This window comes from Hydra vulgaris, chromosome 10 (genome assembly GCF_038396675.1).
Source record: "Hydra vulgaris chromosome 10, alternate assembly HydraT2T_AEP".
In the NCBI taxonomy this organism is placed as follows: Eukaryota; Metazoa; Cnidaria; class Hydrozoa; order Anthoathecata; family Hydridae; genus Hydra; species Hydra vulgaris.
Window position 1 is genome coordinate 8,785,001 of NC_088929.1, and position 18,003 is coordinate 8,803,003.

Here is an 18,003-nt window from a genome sequence, read left to right on the forward strand (position 1 = left end):
ACTTACAATAAAAAATAGTTTTATTTAAAAAAAAATTTTTTAACAATATTGAGAAAATTTTATTTTTACAAAAAAATTTATATTTTTCAGGAGATTTTTTTACCTACAAAAATATATGCTTATTAGGGTGGGTCGTACTTTTAAAATTTTGGATATGGGAGCGCGCGCAACATTTTTTTATGTATTAGGGTATTAGAAGAGACGTGAATAATTTTTTTTTTCTTAAAAAGTTCATCTAGTGTGGGCGCAGGGCGTTTGAAAAATGTCAGTTTTACAAAAATCTTATCATATTGGCATTTTTCGTCCTTTTTTATATTAGCCAAAGGAAAGGCAATTATTAAAAAACAATAAGACATAATATAGACATAAAAAATTATATATATATTCGGTGCTACTTTTCTTAATGCTATAAAAACACGATAGACGTAAGAAAAGTTGGCTACCATTATGGATTTTACAAAAAATATCTACTTATAAATTTTAGAAATGGGAGCGCGCGTAAAATTTTTTTTATGTGTTAGGATATTAGAAAAGACGTGAATAATTTTTTTTTTCCTAAAAAGTTCATTTATTGTAGGCGCAGGACATTTAAAAAATGACAGTTTTACGAAAAACTTTAAAAAAAATTAGTATACAAAATTGTTGTTGTTATTTTCAATGTGCGTAATGCTACTAGTATAAAATGAGGTGAATCATGAAACATAGTCATCAAACTTTGTGGGCTTTGGACTTATCCTCCCTTCCATTATTATTAAAAACCATTAAAATTATTTAAATACAGGAAATGGTGTAGGATTTTTTATTTTTATAAAGTTCCAATAGCTTATTTGTAGGATAATTACTAAAATAATAGTTTCCTGACGATTTGCGGTTTAAACGAGTTTTATTTATTTATGATCACTTTGGCATCCTAAATATTGTAATAAAAATGTAATTAACAAATTTATAACATATTTATAAAGGTCGTTTTTTTACCTACTACAAAAAGTACCAATATTTCTTAACAAACATAACATCAATTTCATTGCTATAAATGGCTAAATCTACTCGAGCTCAAACAATGTTAAAATGCCCTAAATTGCATGAGCTATTGGGTAATGGACTCGAACTTTGTTTATCAGAGCTGCCTACGCTGAGAGATAGTTTACGGTATGGAATTTTGTTGCGTGATAGATCAGTTACACATTTGAATACAAGATGTATGTGTATACAAATATTTATTAAAATAAAAAGTACTTGGATGTCAGCAAATTCTACAATCCCGTTGGTCTCAGAAAAATACGCAGTCGATAAACTTTTCCTTGAATGGAAGATTGCAAAAGACATTAGAAAACTGAGAACTACAAAAAAAAAGAAATATGTATACGGACAAGCTTGATAAGTTATTTGACTTGACGAAATGTAAGTGCAACATCTTTAGCTGTAATGAAAATGGATGCAATGGTTGTCTTTTTAAAGCTCATGTAACTTGCATATGTCCAAAAGTAGCAAAGATACCTTTGCAAGAACTATTTTTCCTACAAGCTCAAAGAAATAAAATTGGTAACAAAAGTTCTTTACAAATAGGATTAGTTGATATACCAGAGACACATCGGTTAACAAGATATTTAGGTAGAAAAGAATCAGACTCTAAAATACCTGGAACACTTAGTAAGGATGCAAGTAAATGCTAAAATACTAAAAATATTTTTGTCAATTTTTGTTTAAACTGTGAATTAAAAAGTTGAGTATAAATTGATTATAAATTTTTTTCATTAAAATTGTTTAACATAATTGATTTTCTCCTTTAGCAGTAGAATTTCAAACAACAGACGATTTGGACATTGGCAACAAAAATGCAGATAATACAGAAAAAGTTGACTTCAGTTTGAAAAAAAATTACTTAGATATTACCAGGGTTTCTCAAGCAGCTATTAGGTATGGGGTATCTAACAGAGCTGCAGCAGCCATAGCTACTGCTACTTTAGCTTCTGCAAAAGATGCAAATTTTTTAAAGAAAAATACTGCTATTTTTGTTGATCACAACAAAATAAAACGAAGTAAGACTAAGTTAATGAAAGAAATCCGAGGTAGAGCTGAAAAAGTAGCGATGAATGATAATATTCAATGTATATTTTTTGATGGACGAAAAGATTTGACTAAGTACATGAGAGAAGAAGAAGATGGAAAATTACACCCATCGGAAAAAAAAGAAGAAGATTATTCAGTTTGTTCTGAACCTGGAGGAAAATACCAATTTCATTTCACTAACAATTCTGAAGAAAGAGTAGAGACTGCAGCTGAGCAAATGGCTGATAATATTTACGAATGGATTGTGAATCATGATGATGGAGACTATTTAGTTGCCATTGGTGCAGACTCAACAAATTTAAACACTGGTTGGAAAGTAGGTGTTATCCATTTCCTTGAACATAAATTGGATAAAAAATTAATGTGGATAATTTGTGCTCTTCATACAAATGAACTACCTCTCCGACATCTAATGATTCAGCTTGATGGAAAAACTACGTCTAAAAATAATTTTTCTGGTTCTATTGGAAAACTTATAGGTAAGGCAACTAGCTTCAAAGTCAAAGATAGCATAGTAAAAATTGAATTTCCTAATGCAATAATAGAACTTGACTCTGAAGTTGTAAAGTTGCTATCAGATGATCAAAAGTATCTTTATAAAATTACCCATGTAATTAACGCTGGGGTTTTTCCGGAAAATCTTAAAAGTAAAGAAATTGGTCCACATTCGCATGCAAGATGGTTGAATTTTGCAAATAGAATATGTTTACTTTGGTGCTCCGAAATCGTACTTTCAGTTGAAGAAACATATAATCTGCAACTTCTGGTGGAGTTTATTGTTGGTGTTTATGCGCCACTTTGGTTTGAAATCAAAGTAAAGTGGAAGTGGACTGAAGGGCCTAATCATATACTCAAGCAGTTAAAACTTCTTTGTCATCAAAGACTTAAAGTTAAAGACATTGTAATGCCCTACGTTTTATCTTCTTCATGGAATGCTCATAGTGAAAATGTTCTTCAAACGTTGTTATGTAGTCTAGAAAAAACAGAAAGACAATTTGCAGTTGAAACAATTTTAAAATTAAGAGGAGATTTAAAATACGGAAACACTAGTGTAAGAAGTAGAAAACATCATATACATAATGAAAATGCTGAATCACTTTTTGATCTAATTGATTGGAGCTTAGATGTACACGAACCTTTACTTACATGTTTATTGTCAAAGGATGAACTTTTAAAATACAATGATATTCCGATGTATGTACCTTGTTTTCCTGTTCATGGGCAAGCTATTGAACGATGTGTCCAAGAAGTCACACGAGCTTCTCAATTGGTATTTGGAAAAGATAGAAGAGATGGGTTCATAAGAGCAACATTAGCACATCGAGAAATCATGCCCGTGAACCAATCAAAAAAAGATCTATTTAAATTAATTTAAGCAATATTAATTTTTTGATGTTTTGCTTTGATTATTTATGATCACAGTAAATAAGTTGAACTTTAAATATATTGTATCTTTTAGATGACATTTTATATATTTTATTTATGACTTTATGAAGAGTAGCACCCCAAATTATGTTTTATTTTAATGTCTATATTATACCTGGTTGTTTTTTGATGATTGCATCGCCATAGGCTTAAATAAAAGGACAGAAAAGTGCTAATTTGATGCATTTTTAGTAAAACTATCGTTTTTTAAATGCCCTGCGCCCACAATAGATGAACTTTTTAGGAAAAAAAAAATTATTCACGTCTTTTCTAATATCCTAACACATAAAAAAAATTTTACGCGCGCTCCCATTTCTAAAATTTATAAGTAGATATTTTTTGTAAAATCCATAATGGTAGCCAACTTTTCTTACGTCTATTGTGTTTGTATAGCATTAAGAAAAGTAGCACCGAATATATATATAATTTTTTATGTCTATATTATGCCTTATTGTTTTTTAATAATTGCCTTTCCTTTGGCTAATATAAAAAAGGCCGAAAAATGCCAATATAATAAGATTTTTGTAAAACTGACATTTTTCAAACGCCCTGCGCCCACACTAGATGAACTTTTTAAGAAAAAAAAAATTATTCACGTCTCTTCTAATACCCTAATACATAAAAAAAAATGTTGCGCGCGCTCCCATATCTAAAATTTTAAAAGTACGACCCACCCTAATGCTTATTATACAATCTATTATTTTCTACCAGGTTGAAGTAATATGCAATTTTCAAACTGTTGCTAAAATAAATAGTTAAAAAAATCTCTGTATATATTTTGCACTTAAATAATACATTAATAATCATTTTTATTGTTTGCACCAACTTGCCCCTGGGTGGGGTAATTTAGTGCAAACTATAAAATTACTAATGCTCTTTTTAAAACCTGCTGATTTTATATTATGTTTTGTTAATTTGCACTTTTGGAACCAATAACAGGAGTACCAATAAAAATTTTTTTTAATTTAATATATAAAAAGAGATTACTAAAACAATTACAACCTAATAAATAAATGTTACCTAAATTCATACTTTTCAAGACTACACTTTTGAATATATGCAAAAAAATGTACCGTTAGAGCTACAGAACTCAAAGAGTAAAAACATCCAAAAGCCTCAATCTCCCCTACATACATAATATATTATATATACTAATATTAAAGTAAACACTTTTATATTATAATGTATAATTTTGTATATTTAAGAGGATACACAATAGATAAACTAGAGCTATATAGTAGATATGTTACTATGATTTACAGTATCAGGAATTAGCTAAATTGCTAATATTTGTATTATAGAGTATAAATTATTTAAATTATAGAATATAAAACTTAGAATTCTTTGTGTTGCCACAATCATCTGACAAGTAGTAAAAATTAAGGGTAGAAAAATTAAATTTTTACTACTTGGTTGATTATTTTGGTAATATAAAACTCTGAGTATCAATACTCTATTATAAATATTAGCTGTATATATATATATATATATATATATATATATATATATATATATATATATATATATATATATATATATATATATAAATATATATATATATATATAAATATATATATATATATATATATATATATATATATATATATATATATATATATATATATATATATATATATATATATATATATATATATATATATATATATATATATTATATATATATATAGCTAATATTTACAATAGAGTATTGATACTCAGAGTTTTATGTTACCAAAATAATCAACCAAGTAGTAAAAATTAGCCCTAACCCTAACCCTGATATATCCTGATGATCCTGCTGAAAGAGAAATTGGCAGAAGAAGTTTAAGTTAAAAAAGTGTTTTTTTATTACTAATACATACCTAACTAACAATATTATATTATAAATATTAGCAAATAGCTAACCGGGCAGGGCCTTCAAGAGGGAGGGGGCAAAAAAGGCAAATTGGACCTGGCTGCCAATCTTGAAAGGGCGCAGGACAACTCGTTTTTTTTTTTGTTTTTTTTTAACAATAAGAAGAAAAGAATTTAAAGATTGACAATGTAAAATTTGCTTAGTTTTTCTATTTAAAATTGAAATTTTGTGCACAAAATTTTAATTTTAATTACTATTATTATAATTAATAGAGATAAGACGGCTTATTTTCCTAAAAAATGTCTTGTCTTGTCTCTACCAGAACTCCAAGATGTTTTCACGGTCTTATTTAAGAGCACTGTAGAAGCGCATTTGAAAGCAAGTTCACGCGTCCTTCCTTACCGACGTTATAGAACATGCCCATGGGTGGCGTTGAACCACAGATCTCTAGTTTCTGAGGCAAGCGTGCTAACCACTGCGCAACGGCAGCTCGAGTTGCTTGAGTTTTTGCATCAGGTTTAGAGTAGACGAAATGCCTACTTTAAACATAATAGAATAAAAAAAATTTTTTGCTTAAGTAATTGAATAATTCTTGATGTTGATTAAATAAGTATTTGGTTATAAAATAAGTATTTGATTATTAAATAAGTATTTGTTTATTAAATATGGTTATTAAATAAGTATTTGGTTAAACAAGTTGATTAATAAATAATGAGTATTATTTTGTTTTATAGTTGATAAATAAAGGTTAAATAAGTTTTAAATAAATTATATATATATAATTTATTAATATGGTGGTATCATCCGAAATGCAGCTGTCAAGAAATCCAGGATTGTATCTACTTCACCATCACAGTTGATGGTACCCCCGATACATCTTACTCTAAGCAGTTAACCTTTATTATTCATTTTCTCCTCTATGAAAGAGAAACTAATCGCTGGCAAATCAAAGAACGATTTTATGTGTTGAAGCTTTCGAGAAGAAGAAAGGACTCGATATAGCCAAGATTATCACTAATGTGATTACAAGGCTAGGTTTGGATATTCGAAACTTCTGTGGTCAGGAATACGATAATGAATCCAATATGTCAGGTGGTTACAAAGGAGCTCAAGCCTTAATGAGGCAAAATTATTCAGAAGCTCTGTACGTTCCTTGTAGCGCTCAAAGCCTAAACTTGGCTGGTGTTCACGCTGTTAAATCAGCCATTGAGATCAAACTATTTTTCGGAAATATCGAATCTTTATACGTATTTTTTAGTGCAAGTTCTGCAAGATCCTCACTAAAGCAACAGAAAATTCACTGCATAGACTTTCTATGGCGAGATTGAGCACTCGTACCACTGGCCAAAAGTACGAGAGAAATACTGGCAGCTCTTAAAAATGCTACGGAAAACCTGGATCTGACCAGTGAGCAGCTCAGCCAAGCAAAAGGCTTAAAAAAATGGTTATCTTTTGAATTTGTACTGCTAATTACGATTTGGTACAAAACCCTAACTGCTGTTAACGACGTTAGTCATCTTCTACAACCTGAAGCCATTACCATCGATGATGAGCTACATTTGATCAGACAGCTGCTGGAAGATCCTAAACAGATTAGGAGCTCTTGGTTGCTAATTTTTCAAGCGGCTGTAGCTGGAACGCTAGGGTTCAAAACTGAACTCACTGCTAAAAGAAAGCGCAAGCTAAAGCGTTTTCACAATGAAGCATCAAACACAGCCTATTTTTATGACAGCCGAACGAAAGAATTCGAAGCGAACGTTTTTAATGTTGGTTTAGATAGTCTAATCCAGCAGATTAATTCAAGGTTTAAGGCAGGCAGGATAGTTGAGAATGTGTTTTCATTCGTATGGTTGGATAATGATGATCTTTCCGTTCAAAATAAAGCTTGCGAACTTGCACGATTTTATCCGAGAGGTGTAAACAAAGAGGATCTCATTAAAGAAGTCCGACGTTTTAAAAATGCCCGCAAAACAATTTTTAAGCAAGGAAACCCAATGCAGCTACTCAATCAAATCTTCAAGAAGAAGCTTGAATTTTCAACACTATTCCTGTGTCAGTTGCTGAGGGTAAACGATCCATTAGCAAACTAAAGATTGTAAAAAACTCTCTCCGTTCGACTATGGGCCAGGATCGTGCAACTGATCTTTTGACTATTTCGATTGAAGAAGATTTGGCTAAGAAGGTGAGCTACTGCGATGTCATCGATATTTGGGCGGCCAGAAAAGCTCGAAAAATTTATTTTTAGCGCTTTATTTAACTTTCTAGGAGATTTTGTCGATTGACTTTTCGTTTATTGTTTTTAAAACTAATATTTTAGTTCATAGGTCAGTTTTGATTAATGAACCGCTTCTCAATCCAGAAAATTAATTGTAATACAGAAGTAAAATGTGCTGTATTAAAATTAGATAATTGCTTATAATTGCTATATTAAATTAATTAAATAATGCTATATTAAATACTATATTAAATTAATTAAATAAATAATTGCTGCGTTCACAAAACTTTAAATTTTGTAATGTCTTAATAGGGACGCCGTTCTCCATTTTTGACCCTTGGCGCCATTGGCGCTATCGAAGTCCCTGAACCGGCATAATTGTTAAAAATTTAACAATTGTGTCGATTCAGCATAATTGTTAAAAATTTTTAAGAACATCTAATTGAATAAAAGTTAAAAGTATTAGAAAAAATTTAAAAGTTAATATAAAAAGTAGACGAAAACGTTTACGAAGTTTTTTTAAAATTCTTGGATAGAGTTTAATTTTTTTTAACAAAATAATTTTAAATTGTCTAGATGAATTCCCATGAAATGGATAAGGGGAGCTCCTTTAAGTATTATTGACAATCCACTTTTGATCTAGATGTTTCTAATCAAAATTAAATTATGTTTTTTTTTATGACACATGAGTCAAAATGTCTCGGGCCCAACCACTAGATGGCGTCTTTAACGAAGAATCCAAATGATATTTTAATATTGCTAAACTTGTAATAGTATATGTTATAGTTTCATGATAATCCAATCTTTAGTTTAGCAGTTACAGTAGTTTAAGTGACACTACTTTTGTTATTTCAGAAACAATGGATTCAAAGCAGTTTTGTTTCTTGATTTGTCATTGATTTTTAATGGAAAAAGTACTGTTCGTGTTGGTTTTAAAATGGTTAAATAAACTTTTAACAATGGCTTTAAAAATTTATACGGACATCAACAACCATCAAAAGTCAGTCGAGTGGCGAGTAGCTGCCGAAAACCGTTTGAAGCGACTAAAAACGCAACAATCAGCTGGCAAGTTTATGGCTGCCGTATTTTAGCAAGGAATACTTTTTATGGATTATTTTGGAAACGCAAAAGTAATCAACAACGGCTACTATATTGTATTATCGGTGCGTTTGAAGAACCAAATCGCTATAAAGAGACCACTTTTGGCCGAGAAAAAGATATTGTTCCATCAAGACAATGCACTGTCAGAAGTCACTAAACAAGATGGCAAAAATGTATGGCATGAATTGGGTTTTGTATTGCTTCTGCACCTACCCTATAATCCTAATCTAGCCCCAAACGATTGCTACATCTTTAATTCTTAAAAACCATAATTAAAAAGATTCTCCATGTCAAGAGGTTGGCTCAGAAGAAGTAATCACTGCTAAACCAAAGCTTTTTTTAAAGCGAAAGATAAACTGTCCAAAAGAGGAGGGTAAGGGGGGGGGGAGGGGTTAGGCTTCGAAAAGTTAAAAAAAAGTTATAACGGTTGCATCGTCACAAAATGAGATTATATTGATGAATAAAGAAGAAAAAAAAGCAAAAAAACATTGTCTTCGTATATAAGCCCGGGACGTTTTGATCCATATCATATTATAAGTATGTTTGGAATACTTTACGGTAAACGAAATCACCATGCTTTGGAATTTCGGTGGCCTGATTTCTCAAACATTAAAATTTTTATTTTTTGTTTTGTGAACTTAATTTGATTTTTATGAAAATAATTTGCAGAATAACAATTTCAAAGTGCTTTTTAAAAATTTGAATTTTTTTTTTTTAACCTCCTGAATTAAAATTTTTATTACCTCCATTAAAACTTTTATTTTATATTGCACAAAAGATAACTAAAAATAAAAAATTAAAAAAGTAAAACTAAAATTACAAAAATATCAAAAACTGCAATCAACAAGCTCCGTTTTTCCCTACGTGTTTTTGATGGCGCTGCGGTGCATATTTAGGCGGGAAACATGAGGGTTTTTGTTTTGTTTTTGAGTACATAGTTTTACTAAGTATCTAAATACGTAATTATTGCATAATTTTTATAAAATGCTAGTTTGCTTTTTATTGATCCAACATTTTATTAAATACATTACAATTTTGTTAATAAAAAATGTTAAACGTCTTTCAAATTTGTATTTAAGGATTTTTGAAAATTATTTTATTAATGAGTATAATATTGCAAACACGATTAAAGCAAAAAAAAAAAAATATAATTAAAAGTAAGAAAGAAATTTATTAAAATAATTAAGGCTGCAGGAGCTTTGGATTTAATTAAAGTCGTTTGTTGTACATAATTTTAAAATCGCTGGCTAAATATATTTACTTTAAAATTACGGTCACAAGTTTTCTTGTTTAAGTAACAATAGCTTGCAAATTTAACTGAAGAAATATCTGTTAGGGGTTGTTCATAAATAACGTCACGCTCTAGGGGAGGGGTTAACGGTTTCGTACGACTCATACGGGACGGGACTTGTTGCTAAAGAGTTACGATGTTTTGCCGAAGGGTCGTAGGGTCGGGAGGGAATTAAAAACGGTCAAAAAATTCTATTTATTTACTATATAACTTAATGTTTATCCATCTATATAATTTTATATAAGTAAATTTGATAATAACTGCAATTATAAAGTAATTGTACGGTTACCCTCGTCAAATATCTACAATACAAGCAACGATAAGTAATTCAGTTGATAAGGCCATCACAAGGTAAGGGTGGGAGGTAAGAGGTGCCTAACCCTCTCCTAAGAATATTTTATTTTAAAAATAGTCGGCAAATTAGGACACTGGAGTCGGTAAATTTGGATCTTTAATTAGCAGTCGACAAATGTCAGCCAACGAGGACCTCTTTTTATTTTGTTTTTTAAGAACTTAGTCAGGATAATTTTTTTGGTCGTGTTCGACAAAACTCTTTTCCCCTATCCCCTCCTCCTTTAAAGTCTCTTCGCAACGGCCCTGACAGTTGAACTAAAGTAATTCGAATCCTCAAGGGGTTTCAAAATATATTCGAATTACAAGATTTTTCTAATTATAGGAGTTCGATTCTAAATATCAAAGCCTGAAGAAACCGAGTTTTTTGGTCCCTTCAGAGTTGAATATTTATTATAAATTGTTTAATACAAATTATCGTTCGAATTTTAGGAATTAATAGAGTTCAAAATCTAAATAACTAAAAATTTTTTTTACTTATCCGACTTGCCGGATAAGGAACCGTCAAATTTAAAACACTTTTCGCGAGCCAAAAAACATATAAAAAGGACAATATTTTTACGAATCAGGTTTACTATTAACTGCTTTACAAGATTTTTCAATAGTAAATAACTTCTAAGGATAATATAACTAGATAAAAAATATATATATATATATAAGAATAATATACAACTCAAAAGTTGAAGTTCAATATGGCGCTTAATGATCCGCACGTGGAGAGTGATGAGGAAAGTAGTTCTTCTGATGATGAAGATGAAGTTAATAAAAAAATCCAGAAGTTAATTTTAGAGGTGCATTAAGTTTGTTTTTTTTCAATTCAATCTGTTTTTAGAGCTTTAGTTGATTTAAAAATGCATCTAGTGTTAAGGAGGTTCAAGAGCCCTCATTTAAAGGGATCGCATTTTCTTTTTATCAGATGCTGGAAAGTTGCTATTGATAACCTAGAATGCATTTTTGTTTTTTATAATATATAAATAGAGTTTTAAACTAAAAATTAAATAGATAGGTATTTCCATGGTTTTTAAAAGTTAAAAAAAGTTCCATTTATAGCGTTACACTAATCGTAAGTTTATATGTTAATAAGATGATGGATGAAATGCTCTTTGTTTTTGTTTTTGTCTTACATTGCAGTACATGTTTTAATAATATAAATGAACTTTAAATGTTTAGCTTTTATATAATAATATAATTTTAACATAATTAAACTAAATTGTACAAACCTTTTTTTGACAAAAACTATTAACTGATGGTTTTTGTTGAAGCAAATATTATTTCTTTTAATATTAAATTTTGGTTTTAGCTGTATTCATGGGTTTCCATATAACTATTGAAAATTCAATTTTTAGTGATTGATCAGGTGGCTTTGAAGCTATAGCATTTTAGAGTATATATATAGGCAATTATATGTTGCACATATATGTTTTTGGTTGTTTTTGCAATACTGTCCAACAATAAATTAAGTAATAGCTTATGGAAATGCAAGTTAATAGTTTTAAATTTTTTTTTAACTTTTGTTATATTGCAGCTATACATGTTTTTTTTTCTAAAATATGAAATTTGTTTATAAGAAACTAGTACTAGAAGCCCCAAAATCTTAAGTACCTTTTAGTATTAAGTTACTTTTCAATAGTTGTTTTAATAAGAGTGCAAGAAATATTTCCTAAATTTTCACTTACACATCACATCACTATAATACAAAGTAAAATATTATCTGGAACAGAGATCAACTTTTTTTTTTTAACATCTTCGTTTCCAAGAAGGCTGCAAGCAACCACTATTAAAGTTGGAATTTACTGGAAGAGAAAAGATGAAGTTTATAGAGCAAGATAACAGTTGAAAGACAACTTAAAACTTAAAAGGTTGAAGAATACTAGATGAAAAAGAGTTTGTGGAGAACTTAGGAATAGTCACAGAAAAAGGATGAGACTTAATTGAATGACAAGTAACACAAGAATGAATTATAGTATATGGCACAAGAGACGCTAGCTCTTTAGAGCAGTACCCGTTATACCTGCTTCATCATTAATTTATCAAGTTGATTTTTGAATTTGTTTATGCTTTTTGATTTAATACCTTGTTAGCATAAGGGTAATTTAAACCATAAAGGTATAGTCTTGTTTGTTGGAAAGTCATATGTTCAAAAATCTTGATTCAGACTAGTGATCTAGTTAATTGGTTTTGGTATTGACTTAATTGGCCACTTTTTGCACAATTGTTATCAGATCTGCTTTTTTTTATTCATTTACCAATTCTCTAACCAATTGCTTTTTTCAAAAAACTTTAATCCTGCATTATAAAAATAGTTATAGACTAAATAAACCAAATTTGCTTTATATTTAGTATTTGCTTTATATTATATATAGGTATATATACCTTTTATTTTTAAGATAAAATTATATAAATTAATATATATTTTTATTAGCAAATTTACTTACAAAAATGCAGCAATCAATATTACGTAAATTGTTAGTTAACAGAAAGCAAAGAAGAAAGTTAAATAACAAATAAACAAGTGAAAGAAGACTCTCAAAACTATAAACTGAATGAGTAAGGAAAACATGCAGACGGGACTTCTAACATATTGTGTTTTAGGTAAAAAACTGGGTTTATAAAAGTTTTTTGGGCGTGGCGGAACTGTTACAATAAAATGGCGCAACTTTGCTAAATGATGATTCACAGGAGATTGAGTTTTGGTAGAACATGAATTGTGTGTTGGAACAAATTGAGTTTTTTGATTTGAACAAGAGAATTATGCATTACTTAAACATTGATCATGGTTATAGTTGTAAAAAATAGAAAAAGATACAACTGCATGACAAGTGGAACAGAAGCACAAGCTTGGGACCTAGAGCAGGTCTAACTACATTCACAATGTGTTTTTAGATTATGTCTAAAAGAGATTAATCATAATTAGAAGGACTAGCCCAAATACAACAACAGTGTTCCATACAAAGATAAATAGTAGATTTATAGAACTATAGAATGGAATTAGTAATCATCTAGCAAGTAGAGCAATTTTATGAGTAAGATTATTGGGAAGACTATTAATAAAGATGAGAAACAACACAGGAGTGCAGTTGTGGATAGGTGATGCCCGCGATCGCACTCCAATCTTGACCATGCATGTAGTTTTTTTTTTTTATAACTTGACCACAGCTCTTTAAATAATTAAAAGCGTGCTGAAAAAAACCAACAAAGGAAAAAAATTATAAAGAAACTAAACTATATATAAAAAAAGAACTTCTAAAATGTTTTAGATGAAAAACTAGATTTATAAAAGTTTTTTGAGCATAGCGAGATTGTTACAGTAAAAAGATGCAACTATGCTAAATGATGATTCACGTGAGATTGAGTTTGGTAGAACACAAGTTGTGTGTTGGAACAAGTTGAGTTTTTTGATTTGAACAAGAAAAAAAATTTTTAATTATGTTTTGTAATTATCTTAAGGTTGAGTGACTTTTGCATTGGTTTGACGAGGTTCTAACTAATTTTTTTATATTAGGAGAATAGCAAACAAATCTTTTTTTCTTTTTTTTTTTTTTAAATGTCTAAATAAAAATATTTATATTATTTTGTTTATTTATTTATGTATTTTTATCAATTAATCAAAAAAGAATACATAAACAAATTAAATATATATATATATATATATATATATATATATATATATATATATATATATATATATATATATATATATATGTTATATATATTTTATATATATATATAATATATATGTTACTGTTACCCGCAGTGCCAGGAATTAGCTAAATGCTAATGTTTATAATATAATTTAATATTGCAACTCTGAGTTTCATGTGTTATCACAATCATCAGGCAAGTAGTAAAAATTTAATTTTGCTACGTATATATATATATATATATATATATATATATATATATATATATATATATATATATATATATATAATATATATATATATATATATAATTTTAATTAAACATTTAAAAAATATTTTTCTAATTCTACTAATACAAAAAATTTCAATTACAACCTTTTCAAACCAACATGAGGAATTATAAAACGCTGATCTTTACTAATATTTTTATTTTAGGCGAAATCTTTTAAATAAAAAATAAACTTATCAAATTAATAATAAAAAACAAACTTATCTAATTATCATTTAATAAAAAACTAACTTTATTTAATTTATCAAAAAGTATTTTAAAAAAAGTTTATTGAATTGCATTTGTTATCGTTATTGTTTATAAAATTAAGAATACAATTTGTTTAAAAAAAATTGCTTTCATCATTAAAAAAAAAAATACTTTTGATATAAATAAAAGCTTTATTTAATATTCTATTATTTATTTAATATATTTAATGCGTTTTAAAACTTTATTTAAAAGCATTTAGCTCAGTGAAAACAAATTTTATTAGAAAGTTTACATAAAATAACAAAAAAAATAACTTTGTTACTTTTCGACAATTAAATTCATGGATTCATCAAAAAGTTTATTAAAACGATCATTTTCGTTTTTGTTTATAAAATTTGTCCTACAAATTGTTTTAAAAACATTTACATTCATTGTAAAATATACACTTTTTAACAATATAACATCTTTTGATAATTTAAATAAATGTCCTTTATAGTATAAATTTTTAAAAGCAATTTCTCGCTTTATTACTTTATACTTTATTTAGCGTATTTTTGAGACGTTTTCAAAAATCTAAAAAGCTGTAGCTAAGTTGTCACAAAATAAATAAATAAATGTGTGGTCAGGAATAGAGGGCGACTGCACACCTTTCCTGTCCATAACTATGAGTGAAGATGATCCAGTGTTATCATCTAAAGCAGGCTTCATCATATGCTCATTATGTAATCATCATGGAATGCAGGTTTAAATCTATGCCAGCCTAGTAATAAAAAAGGAGTATGAGGCTGTCCTACAAAAATTTTCTGCTTACCCCTAAAGTTTTTGCGCGAGAATTTTTCCACAAGGCAGTTGCCGGATGTAAACATCTGTCCATGACAAATATTTTTATCAAGACACTATCTCTAGCCTAAACTCAACCAAGAACTCCAAGGTAGGGTGTATTTTAAGTCAGAATACAAGGCAGCGAGGCTTCTTCCAGGTTCAAGCCTTTCCGGGAAACGCGTGCAGTCGCACGTCTTGTTCGTCTATGTTTAATATAATTTTTTAGACTAACAGACCACATCAGTTCGCATCTTTTAACTTATAAAGTGTTTCAATAATTCACAGCAATAAGCTAAACTTATTTACTAACAAAAAAAAAAATTCTTAAATAAGGAAACAAAATTGTAACAAAATATCAAATTTAATTAAATAAACTAGAAAATTTATTAATTAAAAAAGTAAATATAAAAAAAAAAAAATTATAATATTTTTATACAAACCTTTTTATTTTTGTTTTTAGTATCGTTGTTGAAAAAAAATCTTTTATAACGATTTAACAACAATTGAAAGTTTTGATATGCAATTTATTCACAATTTTTATCAGTCCATATAATTAAGAATTTGCTATGTGCGCTATAAGAAATTTGGTTAATTTTTTTTCTTACGTTTATTCGTTTATTATGTTTATTTGTTTTTATGTCTTTTCACTTTTAAAAAATTTTTTGCTATGTTTAATGCTTTTTCTCAATGCTAATATCAAAGGAAAATAAGAAAATAAATTGTTATTTATTTGTAAAAAATATTATTTGATTAATAAATTTTGTTAATGATGGAATAAGTTGAATAAAATATTAACTTCTTTAATAAATGTATTTACCTCATTTGATGAATGCATGAAATTGTTTTTTTTTTATTGCCCAAGTTCCAATGTTAATACAAATTACTAGAGGTAATGAACATAATGATTTCTCTGTTTAAAAAAATGTAGTTAAAAACTTAAACAAAAGTTTTAAATAGGCTCCTAAAAATGTTCAGTAAATTAACAATGCACTAGCCCACAAGATTTTGCAGCATCGTTTCATTTTTTTACATGAAAAACTTGTTACAAAATAAATAAAATTTTTCACTAATAAATAGCAATTAGTCTTCTTGCTTTCCTGTCCATTGATAAAAACAGTAAAGTTTAGCAAAGACACTTGAAAAACAAATTTCAAAACTGTCCCTGTTTGTAGCACAATTTATAAAGTATTTCCTTTATATACTGATTGAAAAAAGTTGCGAAAAAATTGTAAATCAAAAAATATTTTTATTTTGTTTCTACGTTTTTCTTCGACTTCAATTTTGGTAGTGGAAAATAATAAATGCTCTAAAAATAAGAAAACAAAAACAGTAAATATTTAGGTATGTTATTTTTTTGACAACAATTTTCTTTTTTTTATTAATAACTTTTTTTAGCTTACTCTATTTAGATTTTCTGTTTCGTATTGTCTTCAGTTCTTTTCTTTGAGTATTGCAGATTTATTCTCTAGTTTCTTATAGCTTTATTTTGCCGCGAATTCTTAAAATGCTTACTATATAAAAACATGGTCAAGTTGCCTAAAAAAAATACTGTAAGTGTGAACGTATGAGGCATGCGACCGCACGCGCTTCGTGGGAAGGCTTGCATGTTATACTTGATTACATGTTACCAGTAGCTGGGTGATCATGATGACCTTGACTTAACCTGGAATTTTTAGTTTTACATTGTTATATATTTTATATTCTTATAATCAGTTGATTAATAGGTATCAGCATCAGCTTTAGCTTTTTTTGTTCATCGGTGTCAGCATCAGCCAAAAAAGGGTTTTTTAAGATACCTTTTTTTCATCTTATCTTTTTATAACAATTTGAAGGAATAGAATTTCAATTATTATTTTTTAATAATAATTAAATAAAAAAAATTTTTTATAATAAAAAAGTAAATTTTTTTTTACAATAAATATATAAAAACGAGGAATAGAATTAAATTTTTTTTAAAGTTTAATGTAATTTTTTGGATCTAATTTAGGCTGAAGTCAATCCTTTTCAATACGATAAGCATGTTGAGCTTATTACAGCTTTACGTCAATCTGGAGATCTTGATCAGTTGCGTACAGCAAGAGAAAACATGGCGAATGTGTACCCTCTCAGTGAATGTAATAAAAATTATTTTTTATTTACCTTTTTAAATAGTTTTTATCTATAAGTAAAGACAAAAATAAGGATTTCGATCTTCTCATTCTACAGCTGATTTGCTAACAGTAATAACTGATAGGTTTTATCGTGCATTAGATAAAGATAGAGAGGTTAAGGCCATCGCTCTTGACATTTCAAAAGCTTTTGATAAAGTTTGGCATGCTGGTCTTCTCCATAAGCTTTCTTCTTATGGTGTATCCAGCAACATCTTTAAGATTATTGTATCCTTCCTTTCCAATCGTAGTATAAAAGTTGTCCTCGATGGACAGCACTCTTCTATGTATTCTGTAACTTCAGGGGTTCCTCAAGGTTCTATCCTTGGCCCTATACTCTTTTTAATTTACATTAATGATCTTCCAGATATTCTCACATTTAAGGTAGCATTGTTTGCTGATGATACTACCATTTATTCTTGTCGTGATAAGAAACCAACACCCTCTGATTGCTTGGAGGGGGCATTTGAGCTTGAAAAGGGTCTCACTTCTGCTACAGCATGGGGCTCACAGTAGCTGATGAACTTCAGTACAGATAACACTCAATTTTTTTCAGCCAATCATTATCGCAATAGTTTAGATCTTCCTATATTTATGAACGGTGATG

The 18,003-nt window shown here is 28.6% G+C and overlaps 1 protein-coding gene across 2 annotated transcripts in view; it reads left to right on the forward strand.

Moving 5' to 3' along the window:
• LOC101241110 (squamous cell carcinoma antigen recognized by T-cells 3) overlaps positions 1–18,003 on the forward strand; it is a 117,287-nt gene that overhangs the window by 13,193 nt on the left and 86,091 nt on the right. Inside the window, exons 1-2 of one of the 2 annotated variants that reach the window (XM_065807202.1) lie at positions 10,831–11,099; positions 17,237–17,363. In XM_065807202.1, coding sequence (XP_065663274.1) covers positions 11,001–11,099; positions 17,237–17,363 — 226 coding nt within the window. In that variant the 5' untranslated portion in view covers positions 10,831–11,000. Of the gene's footprint in view, positions 1–10,830; positions 11,100–17,236; positions 17,364–18,003 lie in introns of those variants that run through there. The other variant, XM_065807200.1, reaches the window with a different exon arrangement.